At 36.4% G+C, this 26,693-nt stretch overlaps 1 protein-coding gene across 1 annotated transcript in view; it reads left to right on the top strand.

The window, feature by feature from the left end:
* Window positions 1-19,009, top strand: part of LOC149079519 (uncharacterized) — a 95,920-nt gene extending 76,911 nt beyond the window's left edge. The window contains exons 12-15 of the mRNA XM_089240165.1: window positions 4,541-4,622; window positions 10,523-10,676; window positions 10,791-11,013; window positions 18,340-19,009. Coding sequence (XP_089096291.1) covers window positions 4,541-4,622; window positions 10,523-10,676; window positions 10,791-11,013; window positions 18,340-18,584 — 704 coding nt within the window. The 3' untranslated portion in view covers window positions 18,585-19,009. The remainder of the gene's footprint in view (window positions 1-4,540; window positions 4,623-10,522; window positions 10,677-10,790; window positions 11,014-18,339) is intronic.
* The last annotated feature ends 7,684 nt before the right edge of the window (window positions 19,010-26,693 follow it).

Below are 26,693 nucleotides of genomic sequence, written 5' to 3'. Positions count from 1 at the left end.
TTTTTGACCCGCTGCTACATTTCCTAACTCATAGTTTCTTCGAGAGGCCTCCAGAATAGTTTTAAATAGATCCTTTTTATAAATGCACAGAATCTATAGTAGCATGTGAGTGGCGCAGTGGTAAGATGTTCTGCTCGTCTTTACTATGAAGGCTACTGTCAAGATCCACGGTAGAATTCGGGCAAAGAATATCAGAAACAAGTTTTTTTTTACCTACCGAGCCTGGGGCGACCACTAATAGATGGCGCCTTGACTTCCCACCCGAATCCACAGGTTGGAAATTGCCGTGTGGAAATATATGACTGGAGTTGGTGCGGGGCAATATATATTATCTGTAGTAAAGGACGAACAAATCGATATTGCCAGCTCACCCCGAAGTTTATGCAAATATTTTGCGTAAAAAAAGCCGTAATTGCCCCTACCACGCGTTTTCTGAACTCTCATCGTTTTCATGAATTCCCCCATGATCTGAAATAAATCCCAATCAAGTTTATTAGATTGAGTTGATTCCTTGTTCCGAATAGGGATATTGTAATCAAATTATAAAAAATCAGTATAATTATGTTAATAAGTCCATAATGAGAAATTCATAAAAAATTAGAATCCATACTTCGAAATGAATTTTATAATATTGATTTTTAATCACGATATTATTTGAATTTGAAATCATTTACTTATATATATATATATTATTATTATTGATAAACTGATAAGGATAACATTTCGATGAATCTGGAATCCCGTAGAAGTTCCAAGGAGGAAACTCCCGGAGAAAGGTTTCGAATGCCACTAATTAGCTCAAGAATTGAAGAAAAAGTAGTCGAAGTGACGTCATCTTTGGTTAGAGGAAAGGAATAATCCGGATACCCCAAATCACGTTAAATACGACTACCAGAGGCCGTAATACTAGACATACCATGCTAAGATTAAACTAGATGGATGTCAAATGATTGCACTTCCAATACAAGAGCTGTCGTTGTTACTTCATCTTCCTCCGCGATCTTTCTACGTCTAATCTTGTCGATATCGATTTCAATTGCTCCCAGCAAACACCCACACACAAAATACGACATTTCATCGACAAAACAGTTTTCGTCTTTATTTTTCCTACCTTCAGATTAGAGTCAGTCAGTTTTATAGTTTTCTCTCAGAGACAGAGAGAGAGAGTAACAAGTCAATTTCCCGTGTGTGTGCTCGCGGATCAGAAACCCTCCCATCCCCCTCGTTATCTACCACGTTTAAAACAGAAAAGTCACAAAACCAGCAAAACACGAAACTTTCTCTCTACCCCTACGATATGCCATGTCATCTAGGAATTTTTCCTGTTTTCCCAGAGATTCACCAGTGGAGAGAAAATCTTTCGCTCAATAGACATTAGCGCATAGATTAGTGCATCAGGGAGGACTCATGATGACAACGATGAAGCAATTAGAGTCACGGACCTCCGATAGCGTAGTTTAATTGTTTTTGAATCGATTTTGAGGTGGGGGAGAAACGGGGGGGATCGTCGGAGAGAAAAGAATGGTGAGGATGAAGGTGCATTTAATCGATCACCTGAGAACGGTGGAGGGGGTTTAAGCGAACTAATGAGTGGGAAACACACTACGAAAGATGGTGGATCGAGAGAGGAGAGAGAGTGGATGTGGGGCCCATTGGCAATAGCGTTAACACAAAACAACGGAGGATGAGGCGGAAGGATGTTGTTTTCGGTAGTGATTCTTCGGATTGATCGTTTCTTCAAGAAAAGGACATACACACGCGTACAAGTAGAAGTCATTATACCCAAAGGAGGGCGTTGGTGAAGGAATGTGAATTCGACAGTCCCTCTCTCCTCTCAATTCTCTGGGTCGTTATCTTGGTTCGTTCGTTCGTTCGTTCGTCGTCTCAGAAACTTGGATGATGATGGTGATAATACGTGGAGCCGTTTATCAGTGACTACTGTGGATGGAGTGTCTCTTGATTGAGAGAGAGCGAGTTGAAAATCTTCCCCTCTTTCTAATTTCTGAGATAGACGATATAGGGGAACTGATGATAGTTGTTGGCTTGTTGTGTAGTTAATGAGTCGTGTGAACCAAACCGCGTACCACCGTGATCAGGGATGGATGGGGGGGGGGGGGTGTTTCAAGCACCGTTGACTTTTTTAATCCTCTCCACGTTGTGGTAATTATTTATGGGTGCACGATTGCGTGAACTGAATATCAGACGGTTGTGAGACCATCGAGAGGGTCCATTAGAGATTTCTGATCATTAATAAAACGTGATGTTTTTCAATTTATTTTTAGTTGATGTCGAAACGTTTAGGAAGAGGTGAAAAATGTTCAGGGGAAAAATGGCTCTTTTTTCTGGTCTTAAAACATTGATGTATTGACACGGATAGTGTGTCGGTATTTTCTGGTAAACGCTTTGTTGAAGGCTTAAACAGGGACATCAAATGGTGTCATGAAGTGGGTAAGTACCGGACTAAAAAAAAATTCCTACAGAGAGAGTAGTCAGGGAAGCAGTATTTAATATTCACGCGTAATGTGTGCAGTCAATAACCTGACGAATTGTTGCTTCTGAATTTGGGGGACAGGTGGCAGTCGGGAATAGGTAACAAGAACATTCCCAAAAACAATCAAAAATTTGATTTGAAGCACATATATGGCATTTACCGACATGCACCAATTCATTGGAAATCCATCGGAGGAATTTTATGAAGAACATGTGTAATCTGGCGATAAAAATTTAAGTATAGAGTAATACTAATCCGCCAGAACTTATCATAAGTATAGGGACCCCAAAGTTTTAACAACACACATCCGCCATCCGCTGACCAACCAACGATCTTTGACCTTATGTCACAAGGTCACTGATTTCTGCATTTTTCAAGGCTCAACATGCATAAGTCGGGAGAGAGCCCCCTTTTATGGTACGAATAAGTTTATCTGATTTATTCGTATTTATTATTATCAAGGGTGATATTATGTGGATTTGCATGAACATTTTTAAAGTTGAAGTCCGGCCACGTGCCGTTCTATTGCCAGAAAAAAATCTTAATTTCAAAATTAATTTCCCATCCCAGTTACCACGAGTGCGACACGCCCACAAACGCTCGGCCAGGAGCAACGCACCTGTAACCAGGGGCTAAGCGGACTATATATAACTCAGAGCGGCAAGCTCGGTGGGGCGGCTAATTTGAGGAATTTTTAAATTTGAAAAAAAGAGTTGTCAAGAAAATTAGACAAGAAAGGCGCTAAATTTGAAAAATGCGTGGTAAAGATAATTAGAAAAGTAGGGTGGCAAATTTGAAAAAAAATGTGTGGTCAAGAAAATTAGACAAGAAGGGCGGTAAATTTTAAAAATTATTGGTAAAGATAATTAGAAAAGTAGGGTCTCAAATTTGAAAAATGAGTGGTCACGAAAATTAGACAAGAGGGGGGGGGGGTGTAAATTTGAAAAATGAGAGGGCAAGAAAATTAGATAAGAAGGGTGGTAAATTTGAAAAATGAGTGGTCAAGAAGTTTAGACAAGAAGGGGGGTAAATTTGAAAAATGAGTGGTCAAGAAAATTAGGCAAGAAAGGCGCTAAATTTGAAAAATGCGTGGTAAAGATAATTAGAAAAGTAGGGTGGCAAATTTGAAAAAAATGTGTGGTCAAGAAAATTAGACAAGAAGGGCGGTAAATTTGAAAAATTATTGGTAAAGATAATTAGAAAAGTAGGGTCTCAAATTTGAAAAATGAGTGGTCACGAAAATTAGACAAGAGGGGGGGGGGTGTAAATTTGAAAAATGAGAGGGCAAGAAAATTAGATAAGAAGGGTGGTAAATTTGAAAAATGAGTGGTCAAGAAGTTTAGACAAGAAGGGGGGTAAATTTGAAAAATGAGTGGTCAAGAAAATTAGGCAAGAAAGGCGCTAAATTTGAAAAATGAGTGGTCAAGATAATTAGAAAAGTAGGGTGGCAAATTTGAAAAAAATGTGTGGTCAAGAAAATTAGACAAGAAGGGCGGTAAATTTGAAAAATTATTGGTAAAGATAATTAGAAAAGTAGGGTCTCAAATTTGAAAAATGAGTGGTCACGAAAATTAGACAAGAGGGGGGGGGGGGTGTAAATTTGAAAAATGAGAGGGCAAGAAAATTAGATAAGATAAGAAGGGTGGTAAATTTGAAAAATGAGTGATCAAGAAATTTTGACAAGAAGGATGGTAAATTTGAAAAATGTGTAGTCAAGAAAATTAGACAAGAAGGGTGGTAAATTTGAAAAAAAATGAGTGGTCAAGTAAATGAGACAAGAATGGTGGGCAATTTCAAGAATATGGGAGTCAAGACAAGTAGACAAAAGGGTGGCAAATTTGAAAAAAGAGTTGTCAAGAAAATTAGACTAGTAGAGCGGAGAAATTTTTGGCAAAACAATTGATCCGCCTCCGTCTGGGCCCTACTCATCCCTTAACTATAAAATTTACGATCTACAGAAATTTAAAAAAAAAAAAAAAAAGTAGAATCCAGAGCAAAAATAAATAAATTCATTCCATTTTGTTGATTCCTCGTTTTTCTTTTTTGCAGACACTTACGGGATATTCGTTCGGAACCTCGTGGCCAAGGACGGAGCCGGTGGGAATAACTTGACCCTGATCGACAACACAGGGTAAGTGGCTCCACCTAACGACTAGAGATCGAAAAATTTCTCCGATCCGAACAACAAAGAACGTAAAAAGAGATCTCCAAATATTCCTAACCGATAGAAAATAATTGTTTTCTTTTGGCAATCTCTATCACCTTTCCAATGATGCTCAAAATGGACATTTTGGTCCCTGTTGTGAAGTCCTAATTATTTCTTTTAGCTTTTTGCGTATTTGTACCAATTTTTTTATTATTAATTTATTATTGAGCTTTTTTTTTGAATATCGACGATATTGAAACGAATTTTTTTTTCATTCACATATCACTTATCAGGGGGCATTATCATGATTATGGCAGCTATTTATACATTTTTTTTTTTCATCAGTTATTTTTGTATTTGTCTATGCAGTGTATGTGGAAGCTTGTTTGTTTTTTTTTTTTGTTTTCTTTTGGTACTTACGTTCCTATTTTTTTTTTTTTTTCAATTTGCTATTTAATTATTAAATTCATGGTTTTTGATTTTCTATTCAATGGTTTTATTTTTCGTGTTATTTTGGAAATTATTATTTTCATGTGTTTGCCTCCTCATACGAGATTAAGATCGATATGAGATTTTGGAGGGCGGTTTCCAACAATAGCAGACCAATAGCCACACTCTAATGGCTAATCGGATCAGCTGATATCACCAAACAACGGAATAACATATGCTCAAATCCTAGTAGAATCACACGTTTTCGAAAATTTTGCAACATTGATGGACCTCCATCATAGGCGGTGATAGACTTGGAAGTCTGGGGGGGGGGCCACGGTCATTATTGCTGGGGGGGGGCACGATGATGATGATGGCAATTCATATATGCATGTATGCATTAGATCAGTCTACTTCACCCTTGACGGGGGGGGGGCTTGCCCCCTCGTATCTCCGCCCATGACCTCCATCAACACAACACGCAACAAATAAAATCACATTGGCCTCTACAGCAACGAATATGTTATAGGTCCTGACCACACGGAACAACAACAGCAAGAAATCACATCGGCTGTGAACAAGCAACATAAAAATTGAACAGATAGCAACGGACACACAACCACCGCTCTCAGAACTGTGACCTCACACAGAAACAACGCTGTCCTTGACTGAAACTATTCACATGAACTCCGACATCGAAAGTAATAACAATTCATATGAGTTTCGAAAGCAATAATTCATGTGAGCTTCGAAAGCAATAATTCCTATGAGCTTCGAAAGTAACAACAATTCACGTGAGCTTCGAAAGCAACAATTCATGTGGGCTTCGAAAGCATTAATTCGAGTGAGCTTCGACAGCAACAACTCACGTGAGCTTTGGAAACAACCTATCATTTAAGCTTTGGGAACAACCTGTCATTTTAGCTTTGGTCAACAAGTCATGTGAGCTTCGAAAGCAAAAGCTCATGTGGCCATCAAAAACAAAACATCAAATTCAAGTGAGCTTCAGAAGTAACATTTCACGATGACTTCGAAAGCAATAGTTCATGTGAGTTCGAAAGAAACACTTCAAGTGAGCTCTGAAAATCCAAATGAGCTTCGAAAGTTCACATGAGCTTCGGAAACAACAATTCATATGCGATTCGGAAGCACCATTTCATGTTCGCTTCGAAAACAACAATTCATGTTCGCTTCGAAAGATATGATTCAAGTGAGCTATAAAACAGCAAAGAAACATGAAGCTTGAAAGCAACAAGGCTTCGAATACAACAATCCCCACGAGTCTCGACAGCAACCCCAATCAGCCCCGAGAACAATCCGACGACACGAATGTCGACAGTATCATATTACATGAGCCCAGCCAGCAACAAACATAATCCCTGACCATATTGTCCGTGACAACAGCAGAACACACGAGACTGGACACTCGAAAATCCACGAAATTCACTTCGAATGCAAGGTCTACATTACTCTCGTTAAAAGCATTGTTTGAAATATTCAGTATAAATATCATCGATCTAATAACATATGGATATTGGCGATTGTGTTCTGAAGCAAAAATGACTAATTACGAACACCTCGATTATCCCTGCTAAATATTGAGCTATGACATCGACATTGCTCTATAATTAAATATCGACAAAAATTCGGGAACACCAGTATATACATATATATATACCATACCTCACAAGCACAAAAATCATCGGAAACATCACCTCAAATTACAAACATTAAATAAATCCATGGCTACGAACCATCCTTCACAAATCTCGCCAAGTATCAAGTCGCCACTCCCAACTAAAAGCCTATTATTACCAGTCAGCTAGGCACTACGTATTTATCTCTAATATGTGAAAATTTTCGAAGGTGAAAATCGTTCAACCTTTTCCACAACGACAAGCTGTTGAAGAAATTTTTAAAAATAATAATAAGGCAAAAATTCCGCAGTTTTGTGAAAAATGCTTCTTTTACAACAGCCTACGGCCCCGGCATTTTCAACAATTAATCTTTGGCCGGTGGTGATTCGAGGTCGCGAGATAAATAAATAAATAAATATATAACAGATAATAAATAAGTATAAAAATTTTCGACCTGAAAATTACGCCTCTGCTTTAAGAGGGGGGAACGCAATCAATCTTCATACCACAAGTCATCTGACAGGTCTTGGGTCGTCTCCCGGTCGCCCCTTCACCCGGGGTAATAAATTGCCGTCATTGGCGGAAGTTTTATCGGGAGTTTGGTTGGATGTTCTCCTGGAAAAATCGGGGAAAAAAAAATATTTTACGAAATAAAATAGCGGTGAGGGGGGAAAGGGTCAACGTGTGAACAAACCATCTGGTGCCTCTCAGATGCACACGAGATAGGCGTGAACTTAATTCATTTTCCACTCTCTTTTGCCCTCACTCTCCGGCTTTCGTCGGATTTTCCAACGGGAGGGCGTTGACTTCTAATGACACTGGTGTGACACACAGCGGAGACAAGGAACTCGGGTGAACGAGAAGCCCCCCCCCCCCCCAAAAAAAAAAAAATTTTTTTTTGTTCATTAATTAAAAGAAATTTGTTATGTTTGTTTTCAACACATGTTAAATGATTGATAGTTTATTTATTTATATCTGGTAACAGTTGCATAAGATTGCAAAAACAAAATTGCTTTTTTTTTTTGTTCTTGATCATTTCGAAGATGTTTTGGAATCGGATTTGAAGCTCCTGATGCAGATTATCTCACACAGAAGATAAATTAGATCATGGACGGACATTTAGAATTATATGAGACTAACTTATGACGAGAAATACGCTCGTGGATTATCAACCAATATGGCGAGGGTCACTCCATTGCAAAAAAACTCGTCGTGGTGTGTTATGTATCAAGCTGGTGCGTACTACTTGTTCTCGACCCGAAAACATGCACCTCGTAAGCATTCCTCTGCGGAATTTCAAAGAATCTGTACATGGCGGAAAGTGTGCTGTATGCGTATGTGTAGCCATAGCTCAGGGGTTCTTAAACTTTTTTTCAGCCGCGACCCCAATATCAACGACAAGATCAGCTTCGTGACCCATGGTGCTATTTAGTTTTCGAAACGAATGATGTAATAAGTGTATTTCTAACTGGACTGTACGTGGGTTTGTACAAATCTTCTTGGAAGCCCCTTTGAATCACGTCTAGGTTGTGACCCATGGCTAAATAATCCCTGGCTGTAAGTGGATTTTTACGACCCATATCGGAAGACCCTGCAAATCAAGTTTGGGTCGTGACCGATAGCTCAAGAATTCCTGGTTGTAAGTGTATTTGTGCGACTCATCTCGGAAGCCTCTGGGAATCAAGTTTGGGTCGGGACTCAAAGCTCAAGAATCTCTAGCTGTAAGTCGATTCGTACGACCTATCTCAAAGCCCCTGCGAATCAAGTTTAATCGGGACTGATAACTCAAGAGCCATGGCCTATTAGTTGATCTAAACGACCCAACCCAGAAGCCCCGGTGGTACATGTTCGGGTCACCACCCACAGGTTAAGAATCCCAGCTCTACTTCGTTTACGTTAGAAAAAAATTATGCTTAATTTGTGTTGTTGCTGGTGCCGGCACCTGTTTTCCATATTTTTGAAGTGAAGATGGTAAAACACTTGAATTTTCATTCTATACAAGTATCTTGTTGAAGGTGTGCTTGTTCTTTGAAAGGGAGAATTTTTCAAATGAGAGGCACCTCGAAGTTGGAAAACACTGATGTATATTGTAAATGATCAGCGATTTCACGTGATTAGATGGAGAAATTTAGAAACAAAAAAGAAATCATAGAAGTGCTTTCTTTGGTACCTTATCAAGAGGCACTCAGAAAGAAGCGACTGCTCCTCTAACAAGCAATAACCATTCCAACCACCCGTAGACAAGTGGCTTCATCTTCACGCGTACTATTATCTGACAACACCATTTGAAAGCACTTGGCGAAAGTCGTTTCATTGTTCCCAGTGACCTGAAAAGTCAACGAAATAAAAAATAATCAAGGAAAATGTAAAAATATGTGGCAAAAGAGTCAGGGAATTACGCAAATGTTCGATAAAAGTCAGTGTTGAAAATTCTATGAAGAGAGGAAAAACAAACTCAATAAACAAAAATTCGAAATTTGGAGGAGAGAAGAAGATTATGATTTTCAATGATATACTTTTTTCCTGGGAGTTCTGGTCAAAGAAATGATTAAGCTGTTGTTACTGGGAGCCTCATTTCCTGTTCTGTCACATTGAAAGCCACACACCATTCTTTTAGATTCATTGTAGTGTTATACAATGGTGAAACTGAATTTCTACGGAATGAGACTAGTCTACATTTTTAGGCAGTGGCTCAGACTTTTGCCACTCGTGGCTCCCTTGCCCCTATTCATGGTTTATATTCGGCTCCCCAGAATAGTTTAGTAAATGTTATGCATTCATAAAAGAAGCTCTTCAAAGTTAAACAGGCATAAACATCAATAATTCTAGTTTGTCACGACGCCGCTAGGAACCGCAACGCACACCTTGAGAAACACTACTTTTAGGGATAAATCAAGGAATAAAATTCCAATGCCGCTTCTCATGATATGAACAAGGTTGCCACATTTGGGTGACTTCTGAAGTGGGGATAATATATATATATATATCTCGAATAAAGAGGGTTGATACCCCTTGGGTTTCATTTTAAAAATTGTTTGTCTTGATGGCGTTCCATCAATCCTCACATTCTGGCGGTGGCGTTTGAGGGGAAGTAGGTGTAGGTCGATTGATATCACGCTTTCAGAAAGACAGGTCATTTGCCCTCACTATAATTTCTGAGAAAAAAAAATAGACCTATTCATCCCGAGGGTAATCAACCAGTTTGGGGAACACTTGAAAACTGAAACCATTTTATTTTGAGAGCAATCGACTGACCCTCGTGTTCTGGGATACCACGTACATATCTGTTCTGGAGATGAGATGACCGCAACTTCTGTTGGAGGTGTCAACGTGTGTTCGCGGTATCCGTTATGTGCGATAGAAAAAATAAGCTGTTGACTTCGACCAACAATTCATCGAACTCTCATCTTCTTCCCACTCTGAAAATCATTAAAGCTATTCTACTGAGCATCGTTTCTCAGAAATCATAGAAATGCCTACATCTTACCGAGAGCTTTAATTGAACCAATAGAGATTGAATGAATTCGAATTCCATGGTCACGAGATCAATTTCAAGGTAAGTATAATTCCAAATTGCGGATGTAGTCTGATCTGTTTTCTTTTCGTTGATATTGCTCCATTTTTTTATTTTGGATGAAGCTGGGAAGGAGGTCGAACTTCACTAAAAAAAATGTGCATGATAATCATGAATTATCGGGTCATTTTTGAATATGGGAGTGATATATTTTCCGCAAGCAGCGGACTAGGAGGCAAAAACAAAAAAGTGAAGTTCGACTTCCTTCCCCAGCCTCATGACACTTTTCTTTTCTCTTCCTCTAGGTGTCCGGTCGAGGTGAAGATGATGAGAGAAGTGAGGACCATCGAACCACAGAGTAAGAGCCTCGAAGGTTACCTCGAAGCTTTCACTTTCACGGGCAGCAGTATGCTTGAGCTCGAGGCTGAGGTCGAGACATGTCTGGACAGCTGCAAACCGGTAATAATTAAAATTAAGTTTTAGTTTTATTGAATGAATTAAGCGTATGTATGGCTTATTCGTTCTGTCGCACCATAAACACCGTTTAAATTCCCACTGTTTCTGCATCTGTAGGTTCTGTGCCAGATTCCGACAGGCCGCAAGGACGATGACATAGAGACCGTATCTTCTTACGGTAGGAAGAAAAGAGAAGCTGGCAAAGAGGGTTCTTCGAAGGTCCTTGCATCGACGAAGTTATCAAAAAGTCTCTCCATAGACGCGAACGACTTCGAAGTTACTTCGAACCTTCTGCCAGAAGAAACATTTGCGTTCCCGGTTACTGCACCATCTGTGATAAGTATGCACTTCGCAGTATCATCTCTGTATGTAATTGAAAATACCCTCACCAAAAACCAATTTTTGTGTTTCTCTCATTGTCACCAGCACTTAAATTATCTCTCGAACTACGACGCTGCATAGCCTTGCATTTTTTGTCTGTCTTTGTAGAATGGTGTCTTAATTCAGGACCAGGAATCTCTCACATAGATAGCTTACTGACATCCGAAACTGAGATGTTAATAGAATAATGCTTCACCTATGGCCGATATTACACTATAAACGTTTGATAGAAATTATTTTGTAAAACTTGAAAAATGCAACCAATAAGCACATCTATTATGTCCGAGCGAACTTGACTAATCTGCCAATTGGTTGCATTCTTGAAGTTTTATAAACGAACTTTTATCAAACTTTTATAGTGTAATGCCGGCCTCAGTCAGAGTTCTGCAACCATTTTCACCGGGCCGCAATTTCTACACTCTCAGACCGGAGAAAATAAGAGGAAAATTTGAGGACAGGCATGAAAGAAATTAATAAGAAAAATAATTTGTGTGTGTGTTTATGGACCGGTAAAAGATCAATAAAAATAACTAGTCAAAAATAATTTACGGACTCATAAAAAGTAAATAAGTAGGAAAAATGATTTGCGGACAGCCAAAAAAGAAATAAATAGGAAAAATGATTTGCGGCAGAGCCAAAAAAGAAATAAATAGGAAGGACAATTTTCGGACCGTCGAAAGATCGGTAAATAAATAGGCAAAATAATTTGCGGACCGGAAAGAAAAATAAATGGGATGAGTAATTTGCGGACCGGAAAAATATCAACAAATGAATGAGAAAAATAATTCGTGAACCGGTGTAAAGTTAGCAAAAAAGTAAAACTGATTAGTGGACTCGGAAAAGATAAATAAATAGGACAAAAATAATTTGCAGACCGGAAAAAAGTAAATGGTGAAGAACGTTTGCAGACCGACTAATGTGTAAAAACAGAAGAAACAAAAACAAATTTAGAGACACGCAATATTTTATTGATACAAAATATGAAATTATGCAGCAGCTATATAAAGGAGGCAATTTTTTTTTTTCGGAGAACACCAGTACATATAGTTCTTAAATTACATACCATGAAAAATTCAATTTAATCCTATTTATAGAAAACACTTGCTCCATTTCTCATTGGCAAGCTGATGTGTGTAACAATAGATATTCTGGTTAGTACTTTTTATGCTAGGCATTTTATTCAAAATCGTTTCATACTTCTAAAATATCGAAAATAATCGACTGCTTTCAAATAACCATGAGTATTGGAAATTGTATGTACCATAAAAGTCACTTGTAACAAGAGCTTAAAAGGAAAAACTAAACCTGAAACAGAAAGAAAAGAAATGTTAAAAAAAAAAAAAAACTTCAAATAACTTTTATAAATCTTTCCAAACATAATACAAAATATATATATACGCACATAAAGATAACGAAATCATTTTGTTTTTCTATAATGAGACTTTCTCCAGGACGGATAGCTGCATGTATGGCAATCTATACTCACAGTGTTTCGCTCTATAACGCTCGAGAAATATTTGAATAAACAAAACGAAGAAGAAGATGAGGTAAATTTAAATTGGAAATACGACGAAAGGGAAAAAATCGGGTTTTTTTCGCTTTATTGAAATATAAAATTTCAGAAATGGAAAGGAAAATAACCCCTGGCAGTACTCATTACTAGAACAAATATTTGAGATTCTTCATACTCTAAGGAAATTTCACTTTCTCCCTTTTTTTTATCCTCCATGAAATTCGAAACAACGGTGAACCTATTACCGATTTGTTAGATATTTTAAATTTTACATTAGAATTCAAATATATATATATATACATATCGATATTTATTTATGAATATATGTACCCGTGTCTTTGTTTGCCCATGGCTGCCTTTGTACTCTTATCCGGAAGACAACGAAGACAATTTTATCGCACGGAAGTTTGTTTAAACATTTTGTGAATGCTTGTTTTTCCAGGTATGACAGAAATTATCGGGACCCAGTAGAAAAATATATATTTGTTCAATATGGCTTTCAATACGTGAACAATAAATTATTCAATAGATATCTATTTAAAATAAGCTTTTCGGTTTTTTTTTTCTCTTAAATTATGATTTCGAGCCTTACATTTTGATGCAAAATCGATTTATACTAATATATTTATAAAGAAAAATAAAACTAGGATATTCAGATGTCAGTGTTCGAGCTGGAATGCTGACATAATCAGGTATGCAGGGAAGGAAAAAGTATCCCCCCCGAACTTCTCGGAAGACCATGATATACAGAAATCAACATCTGACTCTTTCGAGGAGGTCGTTTGTCTCTTTACTTTACGTAACCCGCACCGATGAAGTCCACTGCAGTTATGGACGAAACATCTGGTGGGGAAAATGCTTTATTAGGGCATTACAGCCCAAAAAATCTGAATATTCCTGTGGATTCCACACATAAAAGTCTATACTTTCTCTTTTGAGGAAAAAAATTATTTTGTTCAATATATATATATTTTTAATTTCACTGATGCATTATCCATTTTGGATCAGTGATATTTCATATTGTGTGATAATCAGGATATTTACTTTGGTCGTGATGTCATCAATCTCAGCGATCATGCAAAAAATTATTAATCAGATACAACACTTTTCTTAAATTGCAATTATAGAAAAATATAGGAAAATAAAAGAATGGAAGAAGAGAGTAGAGTGGAATACAGTCAAACCTCGTTAGTGCGTCATCCGGTTAACACGTAACTCCGCTTACCGGGTCACGTTTTGGAAGTCGCAATTGTCCTCAGGCAGGAATTGACTTACTTCGTTTAACGAGTCACTCCGCTTACTAAGTCATATTTTTGCTCTGCCAAGAGTGACTCATTAACGAGGTTTGACTGTATATCATTTGCAGGAAAGGGGAAACATTGAAGGATGAAGAGCAAGAACAAAAATTTTATGGAAGAAGGCACAAAGGGAAATGATGAGGGAAAAAAATGTGTAGATGAGAAGCAGAAAATAAAGGGGAAAGCTGTGCAGATAAAAAAAACCATAAAAAACGGGGGAGGGGGCGAAGGAAACAGCTGTGCAGATAAGGAACAAGGAGGAAAAAAAAGTAGTGCGAATTGCGAATGTAAAGGAAAAAGAAAATTAAGAAAGGAATATCATAAGATGCAGAGTTGTGCAGGTGAAAAAAAAACCCGTGTAAATAAAGTTCTGTCTGCTGGTGAAAAGTAGGGTGCATAAAAAAAAAAAGAGGAGGAAAGAAATGCTACGCAGATATCAAAACAGGGGAAGAAAAAATTCTGTGATTAACAAAAGAAAAACAGCTGTGCAGACAAAAAAGAGGCGAAGTAAGCCGTACAAGCACCAAATAAGATGAAGGGTAAAGTTATGGAGAGAACAAAAGAGGATGAGAAAAGGGAAATAAGAAAGCTGTGGAGAAAAATAAGAAGAAAGTATGTGAGAAAAATAAGACAGAAGAAAACTATAGGTAGATAAAAAAAATGTGCAGATGAAAAAAGACAGGGTTAAAGCTACGTAGAAAACAAAAACACATGAAGCAAAAACTTATGCTGATATCAAAAAGAGGACGAGAAAAGCTATGCAGATAATAAAATGGAGAAAAGAAGAAAGCTGGACGGATAGCAAAACTAAGAAGAAGAAAGTATGCGAATAAAAGAATGACACAAGAAGGCTGGGCAGATAAATAAACAAGTTAGAGAGAGAGGACGAAGGAAACTATGCAGAAAACCAGAGGAGATTGTTGTGGATAACAGAAAAGCTGACGACGAAGATGTGCTGATAAAAACAAAGAAAAGAAAAGTGGGCAGATAATAAAACGGAGAAAGGGGAAATATTTGAAGATAACAAAAAATAGTGAGAGTGAGTGATAGAGTGAATTAGACTTACAATAAACGAAAAGATAACTTCCATCACAAATGAAATGGAATTTTAGTGATTATTTTATGTTCGAGTATTAATGTCCCTTTTCGTATAGTTCATGCCGTCTTAGAAATGATATTAGCGAGTTAACCATTTGTAGTCATGTTTTCAATTTTATTTCATTCTTATAATAAACACTGGTTAAATAAACTCAGAGGAAATTATTTTGAAGTGTTTATGGATCAATCCAATCATTATTCAAGGTTGAAAACAATCATTGAACAACTATATTTATAGGAAATGAAAGCAAAAGGAACGTCTCACCTACAATTCCGGTAACACATTTACAGTATAAAAGTAGGATATAATCGTACAATTAATTCCAAACGGAATTAATGGAAATTTCGAATGGAAGTGGGGTCTCGGAGTGCGTGTTTTATTTTATGTGATTCCACGCACGTATTAGGAAAATCTCGAATCTTCCTTCATGACAGTGTCATCCCACTAAGGATTAAAGTCACGGAGTTTGATAATTTAAGAGAGAATTTCTGTTGTCTCTTGAGACACTCGTTGCTGAATAGTCGAGCTGTATTAACTTCTTACACTAAAGGTGATCAAAATGCAGAGCCATATGATAACGTTCCGAGTTGGAGAAAATATCATTCCTCTTTCTCTCTTCAAGGAACTGTAATTCGGTTAATTACAACATTTCTCGCAAGTCACACCTTCTATTTCTCACGCAAACATTTCGAACATTTTTTTTTCTTCTTGGCCTCAATTCAATCAATCTCTTCAAAACTTTTGGATACATTTTTAGAAATAACAGATCAATCACCTAATTACTTCTAATAAACTGGGATACACTTACTTATAGGAATACTTACTACTTGGGTTACTACATACTTATTAAATACTACTTATTAAATACTACTTATTAAATACTACTTATTAAATACTACTTATTAAATACTACTTATTAAATACTACTTATTAAATACTACTTATTAAATACTACTTATTAAACTTACATACTTATTAAATACTTACTACTTGGGTTACTACATACTTATTAAATACTACTTATTAAATACTACTTATTAAATACTACTTATTAAATACTACTTATTAAACTTACATACTTATTAAACTTACATACTTATTAAATACTTACTACTTGGGTTACTACATACTTATTAAATACTTACTACTTGGGTTACTACATACTTATTAAATACTTACTACTTGGGTTACTACATACTTATTAAATACTTACTACTAGGGTTACTACATACTTATTAAATACTTACTACTTGGGTTACTACATACTTATTAAATACTTACTACTTGGGTTACTACATACTTATTAAATACTTACTACTTGGGTTACTACATACTTATTAAATACTTACTACTTGGGTTACTACATACTTATTAAATACTTACTACTTGGGTTACTACATACTTATTAAATACTTACTACTTGGGTTACTACATACTTATTAAATACTTACTACTTGGGTTACTACATACTTATTAAATACTTACTACTTGGGTTACTACATACTTATTAAATACTACTTACTTACACACTTACTACTTGTTAAATACTACTTACTTACACACTTACTACTTGTTAAATACTACTTACTTACACACTTACTACTTGTTAAATACTACTTACTTACACACTTACTACTTGTTAAATACTACTTACTTACACACTTACTACTTATTAAAGTGGAAGTTTAGGCACTGAAAACGGTAAAAATAGGTAGGCAAGAAAGAACTAAAAATGCATAAAATAGGCTAATAAAGGCGTTTATTGTTTATGAAAGGAAGAAATTTAATAAAAACTGTGATATTAAGTGTTGGGTTCACCTTTATTGGTGGGTGAACTTCAATTCCCTTTTTTTTTCACAATAATAAAACTTTTCACATAATCAACATCACACGTATCTGCCACTTTGCATGATCTTTATTTGATCACTCAATAACGCAAATGGTCTCCATCATTTTACAAACTACACGCCTCACATTCACGTCTGCACATAGGCAGCTCCCGAGACCCACTGATCGTCCAAGGTCTCTCTTCTGTCCTCCTTTGTCCCTCAAAGGCAGGTGTCCCGATGTTTCGGCGATTCCATTTTAAAGAACAAGGAGGGTTCTCTTCGCTTCAACTTCTGCCATTCGTGTCTTTAGGAAGCACATCTCACATTAAGGGTCTAATAACTAGCTGAAAAAAATGATTGCACTTAATCCGTCCACTGTTTTCGTTTTAGTTTACAATAACTGCGTTATTATCCACGTTAAGTTGATTTCAAGTCCAAAATAAAATGTTAGTAGACCATCAGGTAAGGTGAACTTCAGGGCCACCATTACCAGATGCGGAGCTCGTTGAGAAAATCATCTGTGGAGCTCCTTCGAGATGTAGCTATCTTCATTTTTACAGTTGAAATATAGCTATACGAAGGTTTCTAACAGCTGGCTGATGCGAAGGTATATTTAGGAAAGAGAGAAAATTATACTGCCCTCTTGCGGGGGAATGGAACCCACGTCCTCTCTCTGGCCGGGAGAGCGCCCTAATCAACAGAGAGGACGTGAGTAGTGGGATTCTCCGCAAGAGGGCAGTAGAATTTTCTCTCGTTCCGAAATATCTTCGATCAGCAAGCTGTTAAAAACATTCTTATGAATAGCGGAGAGTGACATCATCATCGAAACATAGCTACATTGTTCTTTTTGTTTTAAAAAAGAATGAACTGATTTTTACATTACCACATATGCGGGACTCCTTCAGATGCGGGACATTGTGTGGCCGCATCTGTCTCACACCACATACGAGTGACTCTGGTAAATTTAATTGAATACTGAATAAGCATGTAAAATAAATAGCCATGGTTTCTGGCAGCGCGTTTATGGTGTAAAAACTAAAATCAAAAGAACATAGGCCCCAGAGCCCTGTCTGTGACCATCCCACTTTGCGTGAGTCGTGCCGCCAACTGATGAGCTCTTGGAACAGAGTCAGATATACCTATAAAATACAGTTCAATGCCTGAGCGAGCCATGTTACGTGAAGCATGTGGATCAGGCATCCTCAACCCATTGCCCGGGAGCACCAGCACCCAGAGTGCTCGATGCTAGTGTTCGATTTTCTGTTCGCGAGCATTTGATCAACGTCCCAAGTAAACACCTTGTACAAATTGTATTGATGGATTGAAATCATCCTGATTTCATGCATTCGTACGCCAAACTTGCCGTAAGAGGTGCTCTTCTTTTGATGATGGGTACAGGCAGTGCTCGCGACTGGAAAAAAGGTTGAAGACCCCCCGCTATAGAGTCCACAGTGTATCACTTTCAACACTATAGCTAAAGCGATTGAATCGATTTCTATCATGTTTTGAAACATCCGTTACATCGCATTATGTTGTTTCTTTCCAGATGACCAAATGGACATGTTTTTCGCATTCGGACATCCAGGAATCGACCAGACGTTCTGCTTCGATCCGACATTGTTCACGGTGATTGTGGGATTCTTTTTCTGCGCCGAGTTATGCGGATTCTCGGCGTGTCTCATAGGGGCTTGCAGATGGAACAGGAGGAGGAAAATCGATCACAAGAAACGACATTTGTCCATTTACTACGAGAACAGCATATCGGATGGTTCAGACTTGACCACGAATTAGTAGTCAAGTTATCACCGTGGAATCTGTATCGAAATTCATTTCCTCTGCGTATAAAGACAATTCTATACAAAGAGAATAAAACAATAGAAAAACCATTATATGACTATGAACGCGTATTCGCAAATGTAGTTTTCGAAATTTTATATTTTTGTAATAGAAGTAATTATTTTTATCTTTTATGCAAAACGTTTTTTCATATGGCAGCTATTTTGAATGTTGTGAATGTTTTATAGCAAACTATTTATTTTTTCAACACACAATTCATTGAATGCAACATGATTGTATGATTGTTTCGTCTGACTATATAATAGGGCTTGTGTCCTGTACGTGATTGGGTTATGATTTTTATATGTTCTGGATGGTTGCTTGAAAATAGGTGTAAGCCGATGCTGTATTTGATTTTCAAATAAAATGATGGACTCCAATGATGATGCAGTAATTTTATTTTTAGTGTTCCAGATTGGGGTGTGCATCGCAGGTGGGGTAGCCATACATCCCGTATTTCCCGGGACAGTCCCTGTTTTTTCTGCTTTTTTTTGGCTGTCCCGACTTTTTTGAAAAAACGTCCCGGTTTTTCACGTACTTTCCACAAAGCAAACTTCACTTTTTATTATTTAAATCAACGATTAAAATTATCTTTCAAACACAGAAATTACATTACGACAATTACGACTACAAACAAGAGCATATGCATCTCTCACACATTTGTCTTTTTTTTTTTTTAAATTCACTGCAATTTGAAGCGGTGCTGCATTTCCCGCGATTGGTGCCATTTCTCTGATTTTCAGCACGAGTTGGCGACTTTGCTTACTGTTAGCATCATTTTTTGGTGAAAATTGGCTATGTCCCGTATTTCCCCGTATTTTTCTCGAGTACATCAAAGCCTCAGTGAGTAGCAGTTCCAGGCCAAATTAGATTTTAGAATGAACGTTTCTCTCGTGGAGGAGACGAAATTATTTAGCCGAGATCTTTTCCTTGGAGTTCATACATTTATATGAAGGCTTTAGAGAGAGAAATATGGAAGTAAAACACTATACACAGAGAGCTAAACCGAAACCTCGTCTCAAGCCCACAGAATGACTCCAAAAGGGGATCTAAGTGTGTAACTTGACCCTTAGAGATTCAGTTCTCTTTCGACTCGACAAGTTTACTCTCCTCTATGAAAACTACTCTGGTACGGAAAACTCTCCGAAAGGGCGAATTCAACTCATGCGAGAAATGCATTGGCGAGAGAGAGAGTTAAGTTTGATATGAATTATTCAATCCTCTATAGAGTTTTCGGAAACAGATTATACAAAATTTTCAATGCACTCTATTTTTATATGACACGTACTCGAGAGAGACAAACATTTTAATTCCGTCATCAATTGCAAAAGTGCTTAATCGCCTGTATATTCTGTTAAAATGCCCGTGTTGCGCAGCTGGAATATAAACTTTCGAAATATAGAAATATTTTCTAGATTTTAATATAAATATTGTAAATTTTGTTAATAATATAGATTTCACTCTCTTTACTTTCATATGATCATGGATCTGCGAGCCACATTTGGCCCTCAGAGATGTTTGTCATCGCCCGCTGGCGATATTTTGAAAAGGGTTGAAAACATTGAAAGAAGAATTATTCTGGAATTAATGAAAGAAATAATTCTAGAATTAATGAAAGAAATAATTCTAGAATTAATGAAAGAAATAATTCTAGAATTAATGAAAGAAATAATTCTAGAATTAATGAAAGAAATAATTCTAGAATTAATGAAAGAAATAATTCTAGAATTAATGAAAGAAATAATTCTAGAATTAATGAAAGAAATAATTCTAGAATTAATGAAAGAAATAATTCTAGAATTAATGAAAGAAATAATTCTAGAATTTACCATTTAAAAGCCGAACTAAGAACAAAAACAACATGTTAAGGAAGTCATGTATCCGTCCAGTTTTTTCGAATGTTTGTCATAATAAAAAAATATTTCGGAAATAATTAAAGAAATTTGAAAAAAAATTATGTAGTGAACTAAAAATTGACGGATGAATGAAGGCATGAGGACTTTTATGAAGACTCTTTTTGTTGGTTTTCGAAATGCATTAAAACTTGCTGGGATCCAATGACCCCACGACGCCAGTTACGCACAGGATTTTCACGACGATAGTTAAGGGTTAAGTTGCTAAATAATGGTAGAAAAGTAGAGAGATCATTAAGGTAAATAAGAAGCGCCAACTACACAACTTACAACTTGAGTCTTATTCTGAGACCTTTGTCTGGACATTTTGGACACTATTCTGGACATTTTGTCTGTTGTGAAATTGATATTTGTATTTAAAGATATTATTGCAAGAATCAAATTTCAAAAATCAAAATTTCTGGTAATGAAAGATGAATTGAACACCCCGTATGTTACATATATAGGAAGCAAAGCAAACAGGGTTGCATGGCATTTTACTGGAGATAACTACTGAACGCGATTGGTCGAGATTGCTAGAAATCTTCTTTAATTAAAGACTATATGGAGCTCTTTTAACATAAAAATATCTCATTTTGTGAATTTTCTCCCCAGGAAACGATCTAATTTATGTGAACGCCACTTTCCGAAAACGCACTCGAGAAAACACTACCGCACAGGCCACAAACTCAAGCAACACTAACTTCTACATTCACAGAAAGACAGGAGACTGGAAATTAGGAGGATTCTTCAAGATGAATATTCCATATTCCGGTTATGCTCAGAAGAGAAAACCGTTTCCTTCCTCCATCTCTTCTTTTCCAACTCTTGCCGAGTTCCTGCATTAATTAATCAATGGAACCGGGCATAATTAACGTTGAAAAGGAGCATTGGAAATGGTGAAAATTGAATATGCCTGTCAGAATGTTTATGAAGAACAGACACGCACAAATCCAAGAAGATCCTCCAGCTAATTTAGTGAATGAGAGAGAAACAGACAGACGGGATCTCATTATGGAGTTAATGAGCACTTGCTGTACGGGAGATCCACGTGCACAATACATTCCACATATACGTATTGTTGTCAATTTTTGCGGATTGTCACCGAGAGTTATTATGAGATGGTCTTCTTCCTCCCAATACCAATCTGTAATAACGACTGGAAGGAATATATGACGATATTTCTTAAAAGCGCTGCAGATAATTCCTATTACGTCTGGAATGAATAACGGCGCATTGTTATAATTATTGTTATTATCGCAGGAAAGAATTGCCGAGAAATGCTTTTTGTTGTTGTTTCTCGGAAATTACCTTTAAAGAGAGTTTTGTCGTGGTTTTCGGATGATTTGGACAGAAAATGATTAATGACGAAAGATTGGTTTCAGTCAGTGTTATTAGATTTTTGCGGAGAAGAAACTCGAATTGTCGCGGTTACAATAAAAATTCATCCTTGGAACTGATGGGATGCAACGAAAAATGCGATAATATAATAAATAATTTACTCGGGGTAGACATATTAATATGGACACATATTATCAAAATTTATTAGACGTTTCTCCGGGTTTTTACTATATATACAATAAGGCGCTGCTTTCAACATTTTCTTATTATTGGATCGGTGATATTAAGTTAATAACTTCATGGACTGACATAAATGTGAGAAATTAATGGCTAACCCGTGGAAAAAATAATAGGAAAAACATTTCTTTCCCCTATAACCTTCTGATCATATTTCATATTTATACTAGAGTGGTATATACGAGAAAAAAATATCTGCACTGGGACTCCTGCTGCCACCTATGAAACAGAAACAAAACCATCTGAGATAGTTGTGGAAATGGAATCGATTATTACTTACATGCCGGTGTGCAACAAGAAAACGAACAATATTTAGTACGATACCAGAGTAATGTTTATGAATCATAGTGCCGGTCATGTTTTCATACTTTGCCACAGCATGTCACCAATTACATATATATAGCTGAAGCTATCCAGAGCAATAGGATATTCCCGCAGAAAATCCACTAAAGTGTGCTTTTTTTGTAGATATCAGCAGGAGTTCCACTGTAATAATAATGCCATGATCTATTATTACACACAAAATAAAACTTTGCGGTGAGACCTCTGGTGCCACCTGTCAAAGAAAAATGACTATTTGCCATAATTCTTGAAGTTCGTTTGATTGTTCGTTTAAAACCGGTGTATAGGATCAAAATGAAAAGTAAATCGCAGGATATTAGATATTATTCATTTTCAGGCTATTCACGGTGTAAACTTCATGTTGCATAATATCGGATAGTAAAGATGGCTTTTCTTCCCAAGTTCACCTCAGCATAATATCAAGAAAATGTGTTTCCTTTACTCACTTTGAGCAAACATTTGAGTTTGCCCCCAGAATGTCAACAATTGCTGTTGGAAGTAGCGAATATGAATGTATGTGTACTTTTGAAACCAAATCGGCAGTGTAAAAAATTGTGCGGAGGGCATAATTGAATTATTGTAGGATGTAGCAGGAGTTTTGTGGACAAAAATGGTATATTTTTTATTGTTAAGTATTTATGCGAAAATTAGCTTCAAACCAGGGTACTTGCTGCCACCTATCAATTAAAATCAAACTATTTGTATTTAAGTAAAATTCATTGTTTGTTTTATACTGGTGTAGAGCATCGAAATGAATAAATGGTATGATACATTTTTAAAAATGTTTATTTCATGATACGCACTCGTTTAAATTTTATGCACCGTAATATCCGTTACTAATGTTTTTATAGTTTCCACAGTTGATATAGCTTTACAAACTGTGGCGGCTGTATATATTCTGCTGCTTCTGCGGACCCTTTTCTTCGGCTCCGAAAAAGGGATCGCATCATCTTCACAAATGATTCTCAAAGTCTGAGTCGAGGTTCCTAGGGGAATCGCGGCGAGCTCGAGGAATTGATTCGTATGCCTACTTATGGTTTGAAGCTGTTCTTTTACAAGAGAAAATATCTAATAATTAAACTGGACACCTGTAGGTGGATCATGAATTGGGTAAGGGAGCGATGGGGAAAAAGTTTGGGAACTACTACAAAACGTCCAGGTTCACCATGAAAGCAAAGTGCCACAACAATTTCATCACCTTATCTATCGAAGTTACAATGAAATTGAAAAAAAAGACAGAGTAAAATCTATATTATAAACAAAATTTTAAAGATTTATATTAAATTCTAGAAAATATTTCTATTCCGAAAGTTTATATTTCATCTGCGCAACACGGACATGTAGACAGAATATACAACCGATTAAGTGCTTTTGCATTTGATGACGGAATTAAAATGTTTGTCTCTCTCGAGTACGTGTACATTACATTGAAAATTTTGTGTAATCTGTTTCCGAAAACTCTAGAGAATTGAATAATTCATATAAAACTTAACTCTCTCTCTCTCTCTCACCATTGCATTTCTCGCATGAGGTGAATCCGCCTTTCTGTACCAGAGTAGTTTTCAGAGAGGAGAGTAAACTTGTCGCACCTCGTACTGATATAACGCATTAGTGAGGAATTAATTACGGCGCGAGAGTAATTAATTTGCGACGTGGTAGGAGAGGTGAAAGAGGATTGAATCTCCAAGGGTCAACTTACTCACTTGGATCCCCTTTTGGAGTCATTCTGTGGGCTTGAGGCGAGGTTTCGGTTTATCTCTGTATAGAATTTTACTTCCATTTCTCTCTCTAAAGCCTTCATATAAATGTATGAACTCCAAGGAAAAGATCTCGGCAAAATAATTTCGTCTCCTCCACGAGAGAAACGTTCATTCTAAAATCTAATTTTGCCCGGAACTGCTACTCACTGAAATAAGCTTTAAAAAATTAGCTTTGAAATAAATTTGGAATTAATTTCCAGTTCTCGTGACGACATGCATTTTCCCCCGGAGTCATTGGTGTGGATATGAGTTACTTAGCGGAGAAACGGGAAAAGGAAAAACTAATTCTATTTTTTACCGGAATTTTCTTTTTTATCTGGGAATCATTCCATGTGAATATCGAGTCTTCATGTACAGGGGTGGGGAAAAAAAAACTTCTTCGTTACAAAATCGTTTTTTAATGTCAGAAGTCAAATGTTCAGGAATTTGAAAGATATTTTATCGTTTGAGAAAGATGGCCGTCGTAAGATCAGTTGATTTTATATTGTGGATTTTTTTGTGGCTGCTATACTAAACACCAACTCTCGCCATATCGCTATATTTCAGTTTACTGCCGTTAATGAAACCATATATTTCTCCCCCTCAATCGTACTTTAACATTAAAAAATTCACGCTTGTTTCCTAAATTTCTGTAGTGATGTATTGTTTCGATCAAAAATATGCTAACTGCATCCATTTATCATAGAGGGTTGAAGATATCTGTATTTTCAGTGGTCTATGCTTTCTTTTATTCAGGCTCGTAAGTTGAGAATCACCAATTTAAAGAGAGAGAGAAGTTCCTAGAGAGAGAGAGAGAGAGAGAGAGAAAAGATGCAAAACAATATCTGTGTCAAATACAAAGACCAAATTCACGAAATTACGGGGAATTGAGAGAACTTACTGCGATTAATACGCGTGCATTTTCCTCCCGTAAAAACAAAAATGCAGCCAAACATTCGTTAAAAACGAGGAATATTAAATTAAATTACGTCTCGGTTGAAAAGACTACCTGGCAACTGATTTTGACAGGCCAGAGTGACTCGGGATGCACCAAAATCGAGGTTTGTCCCTGGTTCTAAGAATTCCTTTAAATTAAAACTGATTCTTGCATGTATTTCTTTTCTCCGTGGCAGTTGCCGGTGAAAACTATTCTCGAGCGGAATCTAATTAATGTGCCTCGGACTAATTATTTATGTAGATAATTACATAATATTGCGTTCGAGCTGTTTCCGCCGTCCACGTCTAACGAACTTCGCTAATGATTGTTAATTACTTATTTATTTTTTAACTTTTTCTTCCCTTGAAGGTGGTTGGAAATTGTCACTGAAAATTCCAGTGAAATCCAGCGGAACTCGCATCATGAAGCGAAAAAATAAGCTCGAAGCCGAGTCGAGAGACGCTAAACGTCGCTTTACGCGACTTCTTTCTTAATATTTATCACGAGTTTTCATTGCACTTATTGTTATTTTTTAATTCCGCGTATAATGACACTTTTGAGCTGATTAAGTTGTGATTTTTTTTTTATTGTTGCTAAGTATAGCTTTTTTGAATCCTCGTATTACTGAATATTTTGACGGGAAAAAATAATAATTAAATGCAATGTCTTGCTATTTACTATAACTAGACAATTTGAATACATAGTCTTTTTTAATGAGATACTTTCTGGAATGAAATTAAAAATTTATCAATTTTTATGATTAGGATTCATTGTGATGATACAGTATCGCATTGCGCATATTTTTAAACTGAAAAATAATAGTTAACACGAGTCCTAATTGTAATCATTGTTTTAATTAGGGATAAGTATGGCAATTAAAGCTTCGTATAACGGAGTTTTTTTGAGTTAAGAATAGAATGTGTCTTGCTTTTTACTATAACTAAAAAAATTTAAATACAGAGTTACAGTCCTTTTTTAATGAGACAATATCTGGAATTGAAAATTTATCAATTTTATATTTGGGATTTATCGTGAGTGTAGGAATACGTAAATTTTAAATAATAGATACATAGAGAGATTGCTGAATTTGTATTTTTTTTTCTACGAAGATGGTTGGATTTTTTTGTCCCATTTTTGACTGCTACTTCAATTTGTAACGAAATTGCACAATTTTATGTACACAGAGTCATCCACTAATTCTTAAATTGTTTAAATATTCATAAATTGAAGGAATTGATATACAGTCGAATTCCGTTATAAAGCACTCCAAGAGACCAGAGCAAATCACTTCGTACTAAACTAATTTCATATTTTTACATTGTTTCTATGTAAAGTTTTCGGGGGGGGGGGGGTGGGGATTAAAACCGTTTTCGTTAAAACTATATTTTCGCTATAACGGTATTCTTCAAAACGGGAATCGACTTTATTTGAATAAAAAGTTTCTTCCTCACGGAGGGTTTTCTTTTCACCCTTTTGGTACAGATAAAAGTTAGTTCAAATTCAATATAAACTTTATGTTTACAGTGATCGCAATATGTATTATCTGTTGACGTGTGAAGCGTAATATTCGGTTTAT

Source organism: Pholcus phalangioides, unplaced genomic scaffold (assembly GCF_987345545.1).
Source record: "Pholcus phalangioides strain wild (caught in Gottingen) unplaced genomic scaffold, Ppha-v1.0 ptg000012l_1, whole genome shotgun sequence".
Classification (NCBI taxonomy): Eukaryota; Metazoa; Arthropoda; class Arachnida; order Araneae; family Pholcidae; genus Pholcus; species Pholcus phalangioides.
Note: the sequence above shows the minus strand (reverse complement) of the source record. Positions and strands in the feature narration are given on the sequence as shown.